This window comes from Pseudogymnoascus destructans (genome assembly GCF_001641265.1).
Source record: "Pseudogymnoascus destructans isolate 20631-21 unplaced genomic scaffold scaffold_14, whole genome shotgun sequence".
In the NCBI taxonomy this organism is placed as follows: domain Eukaryota; kingdom Fungi; phylum Ascomycota; class Leotiomycetes; order Thelebolales; family Thelebolaceae; genus Pseudogymnoascus; species Pseudogymnoascus destructans.
The window spans coordinates 189758-210111 of record NW_020167533.1 but is presented as its reverse complement, the minus strand read 5'-3'; the positions used below and the strand labels follow the sequence as shown (position 1 = coordinate 210111).

At 52.4% G+C, this 20354-nt stretch overlaps 6 protein-coding genes across 6 annotated transcripts; 2 read left to right on the top strand and 4 right to left on the bottom strand.

Annotated features, from left to right (window-relative positions):
* Positions 1-169: 169 nt before the first annotated feature.
* Positions 170-2940, bottom strand: SEC1 (vacuolar sorting protein VPS33/slp1; the record flags this gene model as incomplete). The annotated part of the gene is made up of 5 exons (XM_024469170.1): positions 2549-2940; positions 2452-2489; positions 2317-2404; positions 1908-2257; positions 170-1849 (listed from the first exon to the last, which is right to left on the bottom strand). Exons 1-5 carry the CDS (start codon positions 2580-2582, stop codon positions 170-172), a joined length of 2190 nt encoding a protein of 729 aa, XP_024322931.1. The 5' UTR covers positions 2583-2940.
* Positions 2941-3079: 139 nt separating this feature from the next.
* On the top strand, positions 3080-7071 carry PRP22 (DEAH-box ATP-dependent RNA helicase prp22). Its single transcript, XM_024469169.1, has one exon. The coding sequence runs from the start codon at positions 3121-3123 to the stop codon at positions 6727-6729; it is 3609 nt and encodes a 1202-aa protein (XP_024323088.1). The 5' UTR covers positions 3080-3120; the 3' UTR covers positions 6730-7071.
* Positions 7072-9988, bottom strand: VC83_05548 (uncharacterized protein). The gene is made up of 3 exons (XM_024469168.1): positions 9544-9988; positions 9362-9474; positions 7072-9309 (listed from the first exon to the last, which is right to left on the bottom strand). The coding sequence occupies exons 1-3, from the start codon at positions 9633-9635 to the stop codon at positions 7085-7087; spliced, it is 2430 nt and encodes an 809-aa protein (XP_024323089.1). The 5' UTR covers positions 9636-9988; the 3' UTR covers positions 7072-7084.
* Positions 9987-11313, bottom strand: VC83_05547 (uncharacterized protein). The gene has a single exon (XM_024469167.1). It carries the CDS (start codon positions 11226-11228, stop codon positions 10407-10409), a length of 822 nt encoding a protein of 273 aa, XP_024322959.1. The 5' UTR covers positions 11229-11313; the 3' UTR covers positions 9987-10406.
* A 1020-nt stretch (positions 11314-12333) lies between these two features.
* On the top strand, positions 12334-13959 carry VC83_05546 (uncharacterized protein; the record flags this gene model as incomplete). Its single annotated transcript, XM_024469166.1, has 2 exons — positions 12334-12498; positions 13738-13959. The coding sequence occupies 2 exons, from the start codon at positions 12334-12336 to the stop codon at positions 13957-13959; spliced, it is 387 nt and encodes a 128-aa protein (XP_024322960.1).
* A 3099-nt stretch (positions 13960-17058) lies between these two features.
* NUT1 (mediator complex subunit) lies at positions 17059-20132 on the bottom strand (the record flags this gene model as incomplete). Its single annotated transcript, XM_024469165.1, has 5 exons — positions 17059-17915; positions 17973-19023; positions 19072-19134; positions 19183-19445; positions 19520-20132. The coding sequence occupies 5 exons, from the start codon at positions 20130-20132 to the stop codon at positions 17059-17061; spliced, it is 2847 nt and encodes a 948-aa protein (XP_024322961.1).
* Between the last annotated feature and the right edge of the window lie 222 nt (positions 20133-20354).

Below are 20354 nucleotides of genomic sequence, written 5' to 3'. Positions count from 1 at the left end.
GTGTGAAGTTGATGATGGTTGGCTCGTTCAGAATACACAGTTACTCAATAGTGTCCGTATATTCATATCTTCCATCGCTCATTATGTAGCATCTATGCGATACTCTCAAGCTTGCATATATACCTCAACCTCCCTATACCGCCTCCTCTGCATATCCATCTTTCCACTCCTACTTCTTCGAGCTAAAAAATCCCCTCTTCTTCTTCTCCTTCCCATCCTCATCATATTTACTCTTCTTCTCCAGCTTCCCCGGCTGTCCAACCGGCGATGCCCCCTTCGACGCGCCATTCTGCCCGTTCCCAGAATTCAAGGACATCGATCCCAACCTGCCCAATGGTGGCTCCACGGCCTTCCTACTCCCACTGCTTTGCGATGGCTGCAATGGTGGCCGCGGCGACGGTCCGCCTCTACCCCCAGGTGGTTCCGCAGGTAACCCCCCGTGCGGCGACGGCGACGGCGATGGCGATGGTGTAGGTCGCTCGAACAAATGCTGCGGTGCCTTCTTCTTCGGTTGGTCTGCGGGGAGACCTAACTGGCGCCTATCAACTGACAGATCTGTAACCTGGCGCAAGAACAACGCTGGAGTCAGCATATGGCTCGTCACGAGCATGATGTCGCGGTTGCTGTTCTTCGTGATCTCGTAGCAGGCTCGGGATTCCGAGTACGTTGCGCCGCCAGCCATGAACACGATGACGCGCTGTTTGGACTCATGCACGCTCCTCCTGTTCTGCGCCCACGTAGGTTTCGCAGAGCGGAGCGACGCATTCACGTTGGCGGTCTGGTCAAAGTCGCTTTGTATCGGTGGCTTCGTGTAAGGAAAAAGAGCTGGGTCGAGCGGGCCACGGGCGACTTCTTCAAGGAGGAGTTTGAGGGCCGGCTCGAAGCGGGAGAGCGCGTAGTCCTCGTTTGCGGCGGTGGGAGCGGTTTTGCGAGGGAAGAGGGGCGCGTGCGGGTGGCGGGTTTCTTTGAGGGGGCGGGTGGCGTGGGCGCCGAGGAGCTCGAGGTTGGTGATTGTTTCCATGTTGGTGGAGGGGAGGGAGGCGTGGGCTATGAGGCGGGAGATGTCTTCGAAGACGATGCCGTCGGAGTATAAGATGTATAGGGCGATGAGGCGCAAGCGGTCGGATGAAGATATGATTTCATCGTCGAGAAGGCGAATGACCTGGTCCGCAAGATTCTTTGGCTTGCGATAATCTTCGTCGAGGCCCGTGGCCAGGGATTGCTCGACAGAAGCGATATCGGGCAGTTTGCGGCTTTGGAATATGTTCATGCACTCTTGTGCCATGGATAAATGTAGCGAATATGCGTCTTTCAGGTTCTGGAACTGCGGTAGCCCTGCCAACATATCCTTGATGGTATTCAGACTCGTCGCATCACCTGATTGATTCGTAAAGTGAGGGTTTTCGCTAATAAACTTTTGGAAATCGCCCATAAGTCTTTCAATAGTATCTTTCATATGTGTGTGCCTGTTCTTGACCCATATGTCATCGTTCTCTCCGATCTCCATGTCTTTCTCTTCTTCACCAGGCTCCCCTTGATTAACGGTCGTCTTATATAGAATCTTGTCGCCTTCTCTTATGGGAAGTAGATCGTGTGCCATGGCCTGATATGTGAATTCGTGAATAAGAGGGGCAACCAAGTCCATAGACCTGTCGGTGATAATAAGGACGCCTTGCTGTCGGTTCGATGGGGGAGGGAAGTTCTTATGAAACTTTGCATATGCATCTAGTTCATCCTGGACAAATCGTGCGAGGTGGGAGCATAGCACACTTGCTTCATGCGTCGTCGCTTTTGGTTTATAATATCTAACAATTGGATATTCTCCGAGCGAGATGCACACACCAGCGATCTACAGCACATGTCAGTTATTTCCGCCATTTCAGCTCCCTGGATGCACATGTACGAACCTTTTGCGCAAGGGTTTGCATATGTGAAGCGACCACATTATTACATGCCGGATGGTATAGAATGGGGAAGCTCCACGGGTCGCGAAACGTAACCAGGCGGGATTCTCGTGGGAAATAGTCTATAGACAATGTTTCGAACCCGGCCAGCTGTTGTTGGGCCTCGGCCGAATTGTCAATCCGCCTTCGAATCGTGGGATCCAACAATGCCGTCCACACCAAGTATGATTTTTTATACCGCCTGCGCGAAAAGTCGGCCATCAAGCAGTCGACAATATGCGATTCCGGCGACAAGAAGTATATCGCATCCATGTATGGATTCGGCGGCCTCTTATCCTCGATCTTCTCGATATCTACACCGCATCAGCCTCGCCCAATGCATGTAATGCGTCACACAGCACAGAGCACGTACTCGCAATATTCTCATTGAGGATGTCATCTTCCTTCACAACATTGTCGAGGATTCTCTTGCTGTCGTTGTCCACCACCAAAACCTTCCACTGCGACGCATTAGTTTGGTTCTCTTGAGCTGGCGACCTCGGCTTACATCACCACGGGTTATGTTCTTTATGGCGCCGACAATAACTGAAGAAGGGTATTAGCATTTGGTATGGCGACAAAGGGGAGCTGGAGCTGGGACTTACTGTCGCGCTGGTCCTGAATTGCTGAGGCGCCCATCGTGCGCAAAAGTGGCTCGACTTCAGAGCTTGCTTTCAATGGGGTTGTTTGCGAGGTTGAAGAGAAGATAAAGAGCTGGACAAGAGTTCGAGGTAGCAATACTCGAGTACTGTGTGTCGTGAAGCAAAACAACTGTCGGGCAGCTGTGGGAGACTGGTGGGGAGAGTTTCGGTTTCACGATCTCGATCTCAGAAGCTAAGCCCCGCGACGCGATAAGTGACCCTGGTAGTCTGTTGAATCTGTCAATTCATGATGCAGTTGGTGGGGAATAACGAGGACGGTTGGCGGACATGAATACATTTGAAACTTCAACAATCTCACATAAATGACTCTTCATATAGCTGAAATTTGCCACAGGCCACAGCTTTGAACTATTACAGTCTCATTAATGATACAGCCACCTTGATTGGTACTATGCTGACCAATCACATTTGCCGCATCCGCGCTTAATTTACCCGCGAAGAGGCAACATCGCGGCTAAGAAAGTCAAGACCAGCCATCGATACGCCGCCACGCAGCGTTCAGCCCATAATTCACTATGGAGGACCTCGAGTCTCTAGAGATCTTATCGCTAGTTTCGAAAGTGACCTCCGAACTACAAAATCATTTGGGAATCAGCGACAAGACGCTCGCCGAGTTTGTCATCGCCCAGCATGCCGAATGCAAGACGCTCGATGAGTTTACGTCGCGGTTGGACGGGATGGGTGCCGATTTCCCGGGGAGTTTGATAGAGAGTATTGATCGCCTTGTCAGGACTATGCATCCGCGGTATAAGGGAGAAGGTAGCACGCATAGGGAGTCGACGAATGGACGGAATGAAGGGAAGGATAAGGTGTTCAGGGGACTGGCGATACCGGACGTTGAGCCTCCGCGGGTCGACGTGGAGGCGGATGGGGCATATGCAATTGATGATACCATGATGTTACTGGAAGGGCTTGGGGGCAAAGCGCGGGGCGAGAAACCTAGGGAAACTAGGAAACGAACTCGAAGCCCCGAGAACGACTTTGAGGAGAGGAGAGGCAGGAATGGACGGTATCGATTGAGGTCGCCTGATCAGAACCGCAACAATGTTTCAAGGAGAATGGATAAATATGAGGAGGAAGACGAATACGGACGTTCGCGGAAGGGACACAGGAGTCGCAGAGACGGGCACGAAAGCGAGAGACGGAGACATGGCGAGGATAGTCTGAGGAACCCTCCGAAACAGGAAATCGATGACCAGCCGATACTATACAAAGTTTACGAGGGACATGTCACTGGCGTTAAAGATTTTGGGGCATTCGTCAACCTGCACGGAGTCAGAGGACGGGTGGACGGGCTTGTGCACATATCTGCGCTTCTAGAAGGGTCGCGGGTCAACCATCCGTCGGATCTCGTCTCGAGGGACCAGACTGTCAAGGTCAAGGTTGTTAAAATTGAGAATCGGAAGATTGGATTATCTATGAAGGAGGTCGATCAGGAGACGGGCCGCGATCTTGCGCCTCAAACGCGGATAGAGTCTGGCGCGAATACGGAGCAGCTCGGAGGAGGCGGGAAACGCGAATATGGCAATTTACTGGGTGACCAAAGCGCCTCTTTTGGGAGGGATAATGGTCCGCCGCAGAGGCAGAAGAAGAGAATGACGTCGCCAGAAAGATGGGAGGTCAGACAGCTGATCGCGTCTGGAGTGGTAAAAGCTTCGGACTACCCTGATCTAGATGAAGATTACAATGCCGCCTTGAATGGGGAGGGCGAGATGGAACTTGAGGAAGATATCGACATCGAAATCAAGGATGAAGAGCCTCCTTTTCTTGCTGGTCAGACTAAGCAATCTCTCGAATTGTCGCCAATTAGAGTTGTTAAAGCGCCCGACGGATCTCTTAATCGTGCCGCAATGTCTGGAGCTACTCTGGCCAAAGACAGGCGAGAGCTGAGACAACAAGAAGCGCAGGATAAGGCCGCCGAAGAAGGGGCTAAAGTGGACTTGTCTGCACAATGGCAGGACCCGATGGTAGCCCCCGAAGACCGAAAGTTCGCCAGCGAGTTCCGATCGGCCAAACAAAACCCGGCCAGTGAAGAAGTTGTTCCTGAGTGGAAACGCGTCACCCAGAGCAAGGATGTGCCTTTGGGCAGGCGTACTAATATGACAATCAAGGAACAGCGCGATTCGTTGCCGATATTCAGATTCCGCTCTGAGCTCATCAAGGCCGTCCATGATAATTCACTTCTGATTGTTGTCGGTGAGACGGGATCCGGAAAGACGACTCAGTTGACGCAGTATTTGGCAGAAGCCGGTTTTGCTAATAATGGTATCATCGGATGCACGCAACCCCGTCGTGTTGCTGCCATGTCTGTTGCGAAGCGTGTCGCTGAGGAGGTTGGCTGTAAGCTGGGTGAAGAAGTTGGATACACGATCCGTTTCGAGGACTGCACGAGCCCAAATACGAAGATAAAGTACATGACTGATGGTATGCTGGAGAGAGAGGTTCTTATGGATCCTGACTTGAAGCGCTACTCGGTCATTATGCTGGATGAGGCCCACGAGCGGACAATTTCTACTGATGTGTTGTTTGCGCTGCTCAAGAAGACTCTGAAGCGCCGACCGGATTTGAAGGTCATTGTTACATCAGCAACACTCGATGCCGACAAATTCTCAGAGTACTTCAATCAGTGCCCAATTTTCTCCATTCCCGGACGCACGTTCCCGGTCGAGATTATGTACTCTAGGGAACCGGAGTCTGACTATTTGGACGCAGCTTTGGTGACGGTTATGCAGATCCATCTTACAGAACCTCCTGGAGATATCCTCTTGTTCTTAACGGGACAAGAAGAAATCGACACGAGTTGTGAGATTCTCTTTGAGCGGATGAAGGCTCTTGGTCCCACCGTACCGGAACTCATCATCCTTCCCGTCTACTCTGCACTCCCCACCGAGATGCAGAGTAAGATCTTCGACCCAGCACCTCCCGGAAGCCGCAAAGTGGTCATCGCCACAAACATTGCCGAGACATCCATCACCATCGACCACGTCTACTACGTTATCGACCCCGGCTTCGCCAAGCAAAACGCCTACGACCCCAAGCTCGGCATGGACTCCCTCGTCGTAACACCCATCTCCCAAGCCCAAGCCCGACAACGATCCGGCCGCGCCGGCCGCACAGGCCCAGGAAAGTGCTTCCGTCTCTACACCGAAGCAGCCTTCCAATCCGAGATGCTGCCAACCTCCATCCCCGAGATCCAGCGCCAAAACCTCTCCCACACCATCCTAATGCTCAAAGCCATGGGCATCAACGACCTCCTCCACTTCGACTTCATGGACCCCCCCCCCACAAACACCATGTTAACCGCCCTCGAAGAACTCTACGCCCTCTCCGCCCTCGACGACGAAGGTCTCCTCACCCGCCTCGGCCGCAAAATGGCTGACTTCCCCATGGAGCCCGCCCTCGCCAAAGTCCTCATCGCCTCCGTCGACCTCGCCTGCGCCGACGAAATCCTATCCATTGTAGCCATGCTGTCCCTGCAGTCACCCTTCTACCGCCCCAAGGAGAAACAAGCACAAGCTGACCAGAAGAAGGCCAAGTTCCACGACCCGGCTGGAGACCACCTCACCCTCCTCAATGTGTATAATGCTTGGAAACAAGCTAACTATGCGACGCCCTGGTGCTTTGAGAATTTCATCCAGGCGCGCTCGATGAAGCGCGCTAAGGACGTGCGCGATCAGCTCGCGAATATCATGACGCGCTACCGCCACGCCATCGCGTCGTGTGGGCGCGACACTGCGCGCGTAAGGCGCGCGCTGTGCGCGGGTTTCTTCCGGAGCGCGGCGCGCAAGGACCCAACGGAGGGGTATAAGACGTTGATTGAAGGGACGCCTGTTAGTTTGCATCCTTCCTCGGCGCTGTTTGGGAAGCAGGCGGAGTGGGTGATTTACCATACGCTTGTTTTGACGAGTAAGGAGTATATGCACCAGACGACTGTTATTGAGCCGAAGTGGCTTGTGGAGGCGGCGCCGACGTTCTTTAAGGTTGCTGGGAAGGATGGGTTGAGTAAGCGGAGGAAGGCGGAGAGGATTCAGCCGCTGTATAATAAGTTTGCTGCGGAGGATGATTGGAGGCTTAGTGCACAGAAGAGGCAGGGGAAAGGTGGTGGGGGTGGAACTTGGGGTTAGAGTGGCGGAAAAGGGTTAGAGATAATTTGTATGATACATCAAAGACTTATGAGCATGAAGGGATATACTTTCGTGTGCTACTGATACAGGATTTCATTTCCGCGCGTGACTAATTGTGATCGCGAGTTCGGTAGGTATCTATGCGCCCGCCTCGCTCCGTGAAGTACGCCATTCGTCGTTGCCACCACACTATGGGCAGCGTGCAAGTGTGTTAACTAGGATATCCTCCTCTGTACCCTCATCGTATCCACAGCTATACATGGCCAGTCATAACCCCATCAAGTATCCACCATATACCCACTCCCCCTCGCGATACACCAGAATCCCTCCCATACCAGTAACCCCCCTCTCAGACCTAACGTCTAAACCCCCCCTGCTGCGGCGGCGGCAGCCCCCTCCCATCAAAAGCCGGCGCATATCCCATTTCCCCCGGGAACCCCATAGGCGGGGGCATGAAACCCGGTGGTGGACCCATGAACCCCGGTGGTGGTGGTAGGGGTGGGACATTGCGCTGTGCGCTTCCACTCATCTCTGGCGGCGGTGGGCCATAACCCTGCATCGCGAATCCGGGTGGGAACATAGGTGGCAGCGGCATTCCGCGAGATGGACCGCCGGCGAGGCCTGGTGGTGGCTGGAGCGGGTGGCGTGGCATAGATTGTGGGAGCTGTTGCTGCTGCTGCTGGTCGCGGGGCTGCTGTTGCCATCCTGGAGGAAGCTGTTCGAGGCCTGGTGGTGGGCGTTGCAGGATTTGTGTTGGCTGCTGCTGTTGCTGCTGTTGGGACTGCGGGCGTGGCTCCTGCTGCGGGTGCGAGCCGCGGCCTAGGAAGGACTCGTCGAAGAATCCCGGTGGCATTTCTTGACGTTGGCGCTGGGCGGCGCGCTCGCGCTGCTCGCGCATTAGAAGGTCCTGGTCGCGCTCCGAGAGGTGCTGTTGCTGTTGCTGTTGCTGTTGCTGTTGCTGTCTCTGGGGCTGCGATTGCGGTGGCCTCATCATGTGTTGCTCTTGGCGGAGTTGCTGGTCTGGCTGGCGCGGTGCTTGCATCAGACCCATGAGGAACGCGGTGTTGCGGTTGATGTCCTGGTCTGGTCGGCTTGAGCCTTGGCTAGCGGTGTTCCGGCGCTGGCTGGCGAGTTCGTGCGCCATGGGCTCGGGGCGGGTCGAGGGCTGGCTAACGGCTGTAGATCGGTTGCCGAGTAAGTCTTGGAGGGCAGCCTGCTGGGACTGCGACTCGCGGCTGCCTGATCGTGGTGGCTCTTGGAAGCCAGGGCGATATTGTTGGAACTGATCTATTGGCGGAAGTTGGACATCCATTGGCTTCTGCTGTGGTGGCGGCTTCGGCTGGGATGCTAGGTTCACTGGAGGCGTTGGGGTCTTCATCCCAAGAAGGCTTTGGCTTTGCAACTTCTGTAGCAGCTTTTGAAAGTCCTCCTTCTCCTTGTCAGACTGCGGGCTGGACTCCTTAAGCGCGAGTCCCGGAACTGGTGGAACAGGTTCCGTTTGGCGACGCTGCATGTCCTCCTGAGGAGCTGCAAAGAACGACGTGAATCGCGAAGCTTTCCCAACTGCAGCTACCTTGACTGGACCCTCCTTCTTCAAAGCCAGCGGCGTCTCGGCCCCCTCCGGCTTTGGCGTGGACCACATACTCATAAACCTATCTGGGCCTGGATCAATAACCACAGGCGTCTCGGCCTTCGGCTTATCAAAGCCTAAGAACGAACTTTGGCCAGGCGCATCTGGGGCCGACTTGCTAGGCGGCACCTCGGCAGCAGGTGTCTTCATAATCCCAGCATTCATGCTCTCCTTCCACTTCTGAAAGTCTTCGTGGGTATGCGCCCGCTTCTTGGTATCCGACGGCTCATCCATCCACTCTGGGTCGCGCTCCTGTCGCCTATTGTCTCTATCCCAGCGTCCACCACCCCTATCGTCCCTGTCACCGCCCCTCTCACGATCATTATTCCTATCAGCATTACGGTCATGGGCGCGTCCGTTCGTCTTCTCAGTATCCTTCTCCCTCCATCCACGATTGCGATCGGCCAATCTCTCGCCATTACTCTTCCGATTCTCCGCTGCAGCCGCTGCAGAAAACTCCTCCTTATCCTTGAACCATGACTCCGTTCTCACCCTACCGAAGCCTCGACGGGCCCCATCGCCTTCCTCCACCTGCTCCTTAATAGCATCGCGATCGCGCGTAAACGTCTCAAAGCCACGCGCAGGCCTCTCTCTCTCACCATCGCGTGCATCTCTGCTCCCTTTCCTCGGCATCGGCGGATCATCGCGATGTCTCTCTCCGCCCATACGGCCGTTAAAGCGCTCCGCTCCATCCGCGCCAAAACTCTTACGCAGTTTCACGGTGCTCCATCCGTCGCTGTCCTGGTCGGCATCCGAGCGTCGCTGGCGGAGGTGCTGGCGTTGGTTGTCGCGTGTGCGGTCGCTATCGCCGTCGCTCTTGCGGAAGGGGTGTCGATCTCGAGGGTCTTGGTCTTGTTGTCTCTCGCCAGCATCGGACGGTCTCGCGTTGCGCGCCGAGGTCGAGGATGCGAATGAGGTCTTGGGAGGGCCGAGGATGATGTCCAAGGGAGCTTTAGCGGTAAGATTAGCCATGCAACTCGACAAACAAACGGTGGTACATACTCCCTGGGACTCGTGCAAGCTTATCCACGCCTGCTCTTCTGCTGGTCTGATCCGAGAATCCAGCTGACCCACGTCTCTCTCTGGTGTTTGGTTTGCGATCCGTCTCTGGCGGTCTGAGGACAGTTAGTGATGAAGTTTCGTTGTTTGGGCGAGCTACCGCTCGTCGCCGTGGCGCTACTCACCCCATATACTCCTCCGCAGGAGGCAAGTTCACCGGCCTTACGACGAGTGGTGAGTCACGCAAGTGCTCCAGCTCATCGCGAGTATAGCGCATCGTGAGCGCCTTCCACAGGTGTTGCGTAGGTGGCGATGGCTGCACGAAGTCGGAGTTATTGGTTGGGGGTGTTTATTTTGAGTGGTTTTTGTTAGATGTTATATTATGATGCTTCTGGCGCTTTGTATATCCGCGAGAGTTCTGGACCTGTATGGACAGGCCCTTAGATCGAGAAGGGGGTCGATGCCACCCCTACCGGCTGCAGGCTGTGGACAGCGCGACGAGGAAGCCGCGATAAAGCTAAGTAGTGATCGTAGCAAGAGTATTTTGGATATGCAGATTCAGATTGAGGTCAAGATATCGATTACCGGCAGTTGAAATGTTGTATGTTGAGTGAATTTGTGTTTTTTGGGGCTGGGAGGTTTGGGGATCTTGAGTATCTGGATGGATATTGCCCTTTCAGCGCATCTCGGCGTCGGAAGCGAGTTCGGCCTTATGTTTATCCGATCATCTGCAGATAATCCGGTCGGGGTCGTTGCCATCAACAACAATTGACGCCAGGACACCCACCCAGGTAACGTGTGGGATAATAAATAATAGAGTATACGTCTGAACGATTCCTTATAGCTCGTAACGCTTCCGACTTTGTAAATGCCTGCAAAAAAAAAGCAGAATTCATCTCCCAAAACGCCCCGATTGAGACCTTTTCACTAGATCATAAATTCAGCCTCGCTATTTCCTATCCATATCAAAAACCAAAACTCAAAACTCCTCCTCTCCAAACTGTCCCCTTTCAACCACCAGCGAGTAAGGCGCTTCTCCCAGCCCAACTTACGGACTCAACCTCGCAATATCCCACTCCCCTCCCACCTCTGCTTCCTTCTCCTCCTTCCCCACCGTCTCCTTCCCCTCCGTCTCCTTCCCTCCCTCCTCCCCACCCTTCCTCACATACTCAAACCGATCATGCAACCTACTCTCTCTACCCTGCCAAAACTCCACCCGTTCCGGCACTACCCTCACCCCTCCCCAAAACTCCGGACACGGAATCTCATCCACCCCCTTAAACCTCTCCTCGACCTCCGCCACCCACCCCTCCAACACCTCCCTCCCATCAATCCGTCCACTCTGCCTACTCGCCCACGCCCCGATCCTCGATCCTCTCGCGCGAGTATCAAAATACTTCTGACTCTCCTCCTGACTCATCTTCTCCACGCGTCCCTCAATCCTGACTTGTCGTTCCTGGTCCCTCCACCAAAACGCTAGACTGACCCAGGAATTCACCGCCACATCTTTCGATTTTTGAGAAGTCCCCCAATTACTATAAACCACAAACCCCCGTCCATCCATCTCCTTCAAATAAACATACCGACTCGTCACCCGTCCACTCGGTAACGAGGCGGTACTCAAACACACCGTTTCGGGACTCACCACGCCGGCTGCCTGAGCGGAGAGGTACCAGGACCGGAATTGTTGGAGGGGGTCGGAGGATAGATCGGAGAAGTTAAGGGAGCTGAGCGTGAATTGCGGCGCTTGTTTGTGTGCTGCTGCGGCCGCTGCTGCGACAGCGATGGAGGGGGCGGAGGTGGGACCGGGCCCGGGGTCGGAGGGGGTGGAGGGGCAGATTAGAGGTGATCGGGCGGCGTGGAGGGCCATTGTTGTTATTGGGTTTGTTGAGAGCCGCGAGGGCGAGGATGAAGAGGAGTGGTTTGTGATTTGGAGTGGAAGGAGGGGATGGATGGTAGAGAGGTGGGGGGGGGAGATGTCAGGCGAGACCCTGTAGACACCCCGCTGCTAGCGCGAGGCTGAGAAGGCTGGGCTATTTGATACTGGGGAAGCAACGAAGATGGCTGGATAAAAATGAATTTTACTCTGATTCGAAGATGGCTGGATAAAAAAGGGCCTAGAAGCACGTATATGTGTTATATCAACCAGACGTAGACACCAAAGGGATCCGAAGTTCAACGCTGCAAAACCAGACAATCCCCCCCTAACCTACTCTTTGTTGCCGCCTAAGCGCGCCTCCCCCCCTGGGATGTGCTTGAGTCTGTTTATAGTGTCGTGGATGCAGAGAGTGTGTTCTGTTGGGCTAGCCAATACATCCTTTTCTATGAGAAAATAGAATCAAGTGAACCGCGTCCTGACGGGACAGCCTCAATTGCTCCTGGGCCATTCTGGATTAAATGTATGGTGTCTATTATATATACAAGTATACATGCTAACTAACTTAGTCTGGTTTATCTCATTAGCAGTGAAGGTAAAGCTACACCTTGACTTTGAAAGGAATCATGGTGTTCGCAACGGCGTTCCTAGGCAGGTGCTCCTTAATTGGTTTGATTGTTATGGCTAAGTGCTAGTGCTATGGCTAGCGCTTACGGCTGCAACCTCACGTGATGGATAACATTGGATATCATGGATATTATGTTATCCATGTTATCCACGGCAATCCACAGAATGTCATGTGATGGATAACATTGGATATCATGGATATTATGTTATCCATGTTATCCACGGATATCCCTTTGGCACGACGCCACTATATAAGTAGATAGTATTTCCTTAGATATGTAAGGACACAGGGCACCCAGCTCACAGTAATAGCGTAAGTGCCACTCCCCGTCCGTTTCTTGATCGTTTACTAACTGATTGTATAGTATTTACACAATCCGCACGAACGAGTAGGTGATGGGAGCGCGTTGGCATGCTGGTGATAACTTGGGCTTGGCTGACGGAATGGCAGATTCCAAAAAAAAAATTGAAGATGCCGGTTCCCACCCCCTCCGGGGCTCTTACGGTTGCCTTCCGCGTGCTCTGTCTGCGCTGCCTTCGGGCCAAAGCCCGTGGGATCCAGTCCCACGACTGCGTCTGGTCCCCGACCAGTTCAAAGTGTGGGTACTGCATGTCGCAGCACTCGCCTTGCGTCCCGGTAGGTTTTCTTGTGGGGTTCGGTGTTTGGTTTGGTTGGCCGTTGCTGACTTTGTGTAATGGTGGGTGCACCAGATATGAGAATCTAGCCACCCAAGGAAGGGATGAATTTACTAAGACAACACACTGTCTTAGGAAACAGAGCCAAAGGGTTGTAGCTTAGACTATTCCACAACGCAGCAATCAGGTGTATGATGTGGTGAAGTGGTTTAGACAAGTTGCAACAAATGTTGAGTCTGAGAACTCAGGGGTAAGTCAGAGGTTAGCACCTCACTGACTTTTCAAAAACAGAGAATAACAAGATCAATGCTTGGAAGCTTGGAAAAGACGTAGAAGTATGTGCTAGTCGATTTACTGTATTGCCTGCTTGCCCTTTCTTAAGGAAAGGGCAATCCTATTTATGCCAAAGGAGTGTAGTTCTCTCATTTTCCATGACTTTCCATGACTAACCAGGCTTGGTAAATGTATTAGAAATCAAGTGCGACCCACAACTAGCTTGCTAATCATGTAGTGAACGTAAGAGAATCCCATAGAACCATCTCTTGGGTTCCTAGCCTATAGGAAGTGAAAAGGAGGTCCAAGGTCAGAGTACCTATAGATAAATTATGTCATAACTTAACCAATCTTGTGGGTAACTAAGGAGCGATGACGTGTAATGAATCATAGAGGGTTGTAGAAGCTTCTAGAGCTATCGTTCATGTTCCTAGGCCTCTAGTTGGTAGATATATGCCATGTGGTAGTATTGGCCCACCCCCTTAAGGAGGAGATTTTCTTAATAACTTGTTCAATGAGTGTTCAAATGATATGCCGTGATGTATGTAGCATAAACAGATGTAGTAGAAGAGTTTGCAGCAATCGTTGAGTAGTATTGCTTCTGTTGTTGGTGTGATAAGCCAAGATATGTATGGTGACTTGTAGGTTTGAGGAGGAGATTTCTAAGTTTGCTCTTGAGTTTGATAGCAAACTGAGTGCAACGAATGTCAGTATGACACTTAAGGAGGAGATTTTCTTAATAACTTGTTCAATGAGTGTCCAAATGATATGCCGTGATGTATGTAGCATAAACAGATGTAGTAGAAGAGTTTGCAGCAATCGTTGAGTAGTATTGCTTCTGTTGTTGGTGTGATAAGCCAAGATATGTATGGTGACTTGTAGGTTTGAGGAGGAGATTTCTAAGTTTGCTCTTGAGTTTGATAGCAAACTGAGTGCAACGAATGTCAGTATGACACTTTGGTGAAAGCTGCCCTGGTTCCTTGGGGAAGAGTTTGAGGCCCTCCTGGCCGCCCAGAGCATGCCAAAGTTCCGCTCTGAGGTGGAGCGTGACCTCTACGAGGAGGCACGCGCCACTCGGGCTGCTGTGGGCAAACTGCCCACCGCTGCCGCTCCCGCAGTCGCTCCGACTCGGGGTGATGGAAGGAGGGAGGGGGAGGATGGGGAAGTTGGGGCGGCCTATGGGGCCTAGGTGGGGGAAGACCCTGTGTCAGAGGGGACTCGGGCCTGGCCCTTCGCGTGGGGTCACTTCGACCCTTCGTCTCTCATGGTGGTAGCTGCTTGTTCGACGCCGGTGAGACGTTTGGGAAGGGTGGCTCCCGCAAGGGTTACGGTGGTGAGTGCGCCCTGGCTCGGAGGGTATTTTAGTTTAGAGTCACAGACAGCAACGACTCTGTTTCTTCTGCTTTGTCTTTCCCTCCGTGATCGTAGTTTTGTTCCTTTCCCGTCTCCCCTGCCGTAACCCCTCCGAGTAGTTCTTGAGGTGGACCTGGTAAATCTGGGTATTCTGTATGAAACTCTCTGAGTTTCTGGGGAGAGTTCATGAAGTTTGACGCTGGGTACCACTCCGGGTCCGGATCGTATCCGACCCAACTAACCCAGTATTGTAGTTGCTTCCAGTGGAGCCTTACAGTGAGGATCTTTTCCACTTCCCATTCCTCTACGCCATCTATCACTTCGCTGCTAGGCTCAGGCGGATCCTGACCAGGTAGGGGATTGTTTGGATCCTTCATGAGTATGTCTGGTGAGAACACATCGTGTATTTGAGAACCGCTAGGTAGTTCCAATCGAAATGCATGCCCAATCCGTTTCAACACCATATATGGTCCGACCCATTGTTGGCCCAGCTTGCGGCTAGGACGAGAGTTTTTCAAATTTTTGGTCGATAGGTACACTCTATCTCCTACGTCCCAGTCGATGGCCCTTCGGCTGGTGTGCTTCTACACGTGTGTGCCTTCCATTTATGCGACAGCGGAGGGTCTCCTCTGGTAGCCCTAAAGCTTTTGCAGCAGCATATATTGATTTGTATTGATTTGATTTAATAGCTAATATAGCTTTTTGAATTTGAATTTCGCGTTCTTGAGCCTTTATACTCTTCTGACGGACCATTCTAGCATAGTAGTAGTAGTAGTTAATAGGGTTGTAGGTCTGATGGGGTGGTTCCAACCCCACTACCCCCGTTACGCCATTACCCCCGTTACGCCATGACCTACGTTACTGTCTACGAACGCCGGCCTGCAATGATGAAATTAACTATACTAGAAGAGGAGGTGGTTATTCAGAATATACTTGATATGGATTCAAGAGGATTTGCACCCCGGCTTGCTGGTGTAGAAGATATGGCAAATTTTATACTCGAATCGCGTGGAGGGAGGCGCGTCGGGAAGCTCTGGGCCCACCGATTTGTACAACGACGTCCAGAATTAAAGATGCGTTTTAATCGCCTTTACGACTTCCAAAGGGCCTTGTGCGAAGATCCCGAACTAATTGGTGCGTGGTTTCGACTAGTGGAAAATATGAGGGCAAAATATGGTGTTTTGGACTGCGACTTCTATAACTTTGACGAAACTGGGTTTATGATGGGTGTGATTTGCCCTGCAATGGTTGTTACCCGTGCAGATCGACTTGGCAGAGGTAAGGCAGTTCAGCCAGGGAATCGGGAATGGGCTACAGCGATTGCTTGTATCAACAGTGACGGCTGGAGTATTCCTCCATTTTTGGTAGTTAAAGGCAAGAATCATCTTGCAAATTGGTATACAGACGGCGGCCTTCCACACAACTGGGTTGTTAAACCGACAAGCAATGGATGGACAAACAATGAGACGGGTCTAGAATGGTTGAAACACTTCAACAAACATACTGCTGTTCGTGCAAGGGGTCCATATCGAATGCTGGTGTTAGACGGGCACGAGAGTCATGAATCGGCCGAGTTCCAAGAGTACTGCAAGGCACACAACATTATAACTCTTGGACTACCTCCCCACTCGTCTCATTTAACTCAGCCACTTGATGTCGGGTGCTTTAGTGTGTTGAAGCGGGCATATGGTCAGCAGATTGAGACCTTCATTAAGGCTCATATCAACCACATTACCAAGGTCGAGTTCTTTCTCGCCTTTAGAGCAGCATATCTGGAATCCATGACAGCCCAAAACGCCCAGTCCGGGTTCCGCGGAGCTGGCTTAGTGCCTTTCGACCCGCAAGCAGTGCTTTCAAAGCTTGACGTGAGGTTACGGACTCCAACTCCCTCTAGACCCTCTACTGCCAACACCAACCCTTGGGTCTCCCAGACCCCTTCCAACCCAACTGAAGCTCTTTCACAAACAACCCTCGTTCGAAATCGAATTGCCCGTCACCAAGGAAGCTCGCCAACTCCACTCTTCGGGACAGTTATTGCATTGGCAAAGGGTACGGAGCGACTAGCACATGAGAACACCCTTCTGTCTGCTGAGGTACGTACCCTTCGAGCAGCCAACGAAGCCCTTAGCAAACGCCGCAGGGCTAAAAAGGCTCATGTCCGTGAAGGAGGTGCACTTATAGTAGAGGATGCACAGGCTATTATCGCACAGAAGGATGTGGATGAGCAGGTACGACGCGACGTACGTGCGGTTGGGGGTAGTCGCAAGGAGGGGCAACCGTCTAGGCGATGCTGTGGGATCTGTGGAAAAGCTGGTCATAATGCGCGAACTTGTCAAGAAGCTATAGATATGTCTAGTTCATCTGATTCCGCTTAGTTATAGTTAATTTAATATGTTATGGTTGATTTATTGATATTCAAAGTAGAATGCCAATGAAAAGTGTCCGAGGTACTGATATGTCCGACGTACTGATAAACCACGTTATAGGAAGTTCATGTCAGTTGTAATGTGAACAACAAATTAAAAACGGGTTATAACATCGCGCGACGAATGATCGCACACGCAAAACATTTGTGGGGCTCAGTCAGCCGTTTTAATGCCTTAGGCACCAAACCTTAACGATCCACGTGGGTAGCTGAGCGCATCGGGGAGAAATGTTGTTCGCCGACTTCAAAAGGCGTTCGTTTATATTTCGACACAAGTCAGAGACTCCATCAGTGCGACGGCAAGTATCAACGTACATTGTTGGTACATCACCAGGCAGCACAATACCGGCTACTTGCTCATGACAGCTTTGAGCTGTAACCTCACCACTGAGGATTCAATTGAATCGAGGATATGACATTCATATACATACGATGATGTAGCCATGCAGATGACTCCTCCTTTTCATATCCAGAGAGTAGGTGGGCACCGGGAGAAGCTGTAGAGCCCCCTTAAAAGTCAAGCTTCATATCATCCAACATACCTCCTTCCAACCCCATCATTCCCTCTTCCGAGAGCACACCCATCATGTCCTCCCCCACCAGCCCTTCTCCCCCAACTCCTCCAATCCCCAAATCTGTGCCCATCAATCCAGCCTGCTCATCAATCTCTCCTCCCGCTGATAACGCCTCAACTCTCCGATACAACCTCACAACAACCTCTGCCCTTTCTGCCTCTGGCCCTTCCTTTCCAACTTCTGCACCCACTTTCGCCGCCTCTGATGACAAGGCCTCTCGCAGAGTCATACGGCCCTGAACCCCAGCTGCTGCTTTGGGTGGCGCACACACCAAAGACGCGACGACATCATATGCTGTTCCCGAATTCCCCAGCGCACACTGATGAGCTAGCTCCTCTAGTAGCGCAAGTAGCGCCCTTCTCGCCCCAAGCATGCGTACTGCAAGAACCGGGAGGCGGGGAGAGTAATTCGGCGGTGCGGCTGGTGGGTTCCAGTTAATAAGAGCCCGAGCGGCGTGGCGGACGGCGGTGGGGATATTCGGTGGGACGGGGAAGTCAGTGGTGATATCGATGGTGGTGCGGGAAAAGTGTAGGTGTGGACGGAGAGCGGCAATGAGAGGGTCAAGGTCGGTGCGGGTTGGGGCTGAGCGTTGGAGTGCGCGCAGGGAGCGTGAGAGATGAGGGGCGGGAATGGGGAGGATGGCGTTATGGAGGAGTGAGGCTTCTGCTGAGATAGATTGGGGTAGAATGAGAGCCTGTAAGAGAGATGGTGGAGGTGGGGCAGTGAGAATGTTGGATGCTAGTGATAGTAGGGCGGGGATGAGTGAAGGAAGAAGTGAGGGGTCGAGAAGGTCTTGCGATGGAGTTAGTGTTGTCCGGGTGGAAAGAATTATGGGGGGGGAGGGCTTACATTCAAGGCCGCCTCGGAGGACGTCGTCAGTTAGGTGGCCATGTTGGGATGCCAGCACAATCTGGCTAAAGAGAGTGGGGACGAGGAGGTAAAAGTCCTGCGGGGGACAAAGCGCCATAGGTTCATCCCCTAACCCGCCACCTTCTGCATTGAAGAGGCCCTTGATCCATCCATCCAGCTGCGACGATTCCACAGATGATAAATCGTCCAGAAGCCGTGCAGTTGACACACGAACGAGCAACTTTGCAATAAAAGAATCTGGCGTTTGGACACCAAGCTCTGTGGCACTGAGATCATAGCGGTACACGAACGCCAGAACGAGCAGGAGGATGGAGCCGAAGTCTTCGTAGACAGGCTGGTACTCGCCTTGGTCGTCGTCATAGCGCCAGGCGTCAAGAAGCTGGCAGATTGGTGGTAAAATTGTGAGGGGCTTGTCGAAGATCAAGAGTACGTCAAGCGACGACGGCTTACGTGCGAGGTGGGCACAGAGGGACTTCAGGGCCATGGTATCTTTGCTCTCGCAGAGACGGCGAAGTAGCTCCGTTATGGCCTGACTAACCGCACCCACGTTCCCGTCCATGTGTTCCAGCTCGTCTGTGAACGCCTCAATCTTCTCAGAGTCAGAGAGACACTGCTCCAAGACCTCGTCCTTGGAGTAGCGGCCGCCTGCTGGTAATGTCTGCATTGGGATCTCACCCAGAAGTCGTTCTATGCTCTCTTCTGGGATCAGGCCGTGCAGACAGCACGAGAAGCAGAAATCCTGTCTCACAGAGTCTGAGAACATATCACCAGCACTGTTGTCATCGAACATAGATGAGAAGGTCGGAAAGGCGTTGGTATCTACATGGCTCAGTGCTTCTGTGATGCATAACTCCGGACTTAGAGGCGGGAACATCGGGGCCGATATCATGCATATCAGTAAAGGTACTTTGTTGATTAGGAACGAGCGTAGGAGGAATGTCGTCTGAGGGTTTTCAGAGCGAAAAATTGCATTGGCAAGAATGTCAAAGGAGGACACGATGAGGTCAATACATGTCGTTTGGATATCGCCCTGCTAGATGTAAGCTTTTGTGTTAAAAACAATGGACAAAATACGGACCTGGTATCGGTTATGGAGGAAATTTAAAAGTTGGTTGTCATCAACCATGGGTCTTCCAGTCAGCTGCAACTTTGTTAGTAGAGCACATCAATATAAATAGGACGCTCCCACCAAAGAATTTAGATACACATAGAGACCAGCTCTTGAGTTCATGGTGGGTATTTCAACCACGGGTATATTGTCCATACCAAGTGCCATGGCGGAGTCTATAATCTGGTCTATTTCAGCACCAGCCTTCTGGGCCTTTTTATCGATGGGCTCCATGGCCACAAGTGTCTTTGTGTATAATTCGAGCCTCTCGGCGAACATGGAAGATCCGTTGATGAGAAGCGGCGTAAAATGCGCTAGTGACTGCGAGAATCCTTTCAGGGTATCTATATGTTTGTTAGTATTGCTCAGTTCACAGCTATAAGACCGCAATGACATCCGAGACCCTTCAAATACGTACCCTTGGGACACCGGTTTTTCAGCGCCTCATTCACTGTCGCGTTCTCAGCCAGCGCAACTAACAGCGCGCCAACCGCGACCCTCACAGCCATAGCCTCCTGGTTATGGTTGTCATTCCCCGCTCCAATTTCCCGCATCATATCATCTGCCGCGTTTGACATGACCAACAAGCGCATCCACTCCGTGAGCACGTTCGCCGTCCCCAGAGCTTCTTGGGCAGATTTTGGTCGGTCCCCGGCTGCCACAATCTTTGAGAGGCCATAGACTAGCCTCTCTTCATGACCGTAACTCTTTGTCCATCTTGTCTGAGAGCCGCTGGCGACTTCTTGTTCCTCCTTCGCAGCGTCAACAGGGCGAGAGGTAGAGTGTCTGAGCAGCGCGCGCAAGACCGAGGGCACGTCAAGGATGTCGGTACGGAGGAGAGCTTGAGCGTAAAGAGAGACCTGCGGGTCCAAGTCGTAGTGTCTGGATTCGCTGGGACGTAGCAGCAGCTCAGCAATAAGAGGAGTGGCGAGAGGTGCCTTGATGCTGAGGACTTTTGCGAATTGCTCCAACTTGTCGGTGGGGAGACGCCGATCGAGTGCATGGGCGAAAAAGGTCGCCCATTCGTCCATAGTTATCTGCCCGTTTGCGATTCAAGCATAGCCAAGTGGCATGATATAATAATATAGTGGTACAGGGTCAATGGCGGTAATGGATGAACTTCAGTAGGAATATTGTTCTTCTACACGTCTTCAGACGTCATGATAGCGAGGCCGCCAGGTACTGGATTCACCCGCCTCAGCCTCGCGCTAAGGGTCCCCGTTTCCAAGATCGGGACTTCCAGGCGGCAGAAA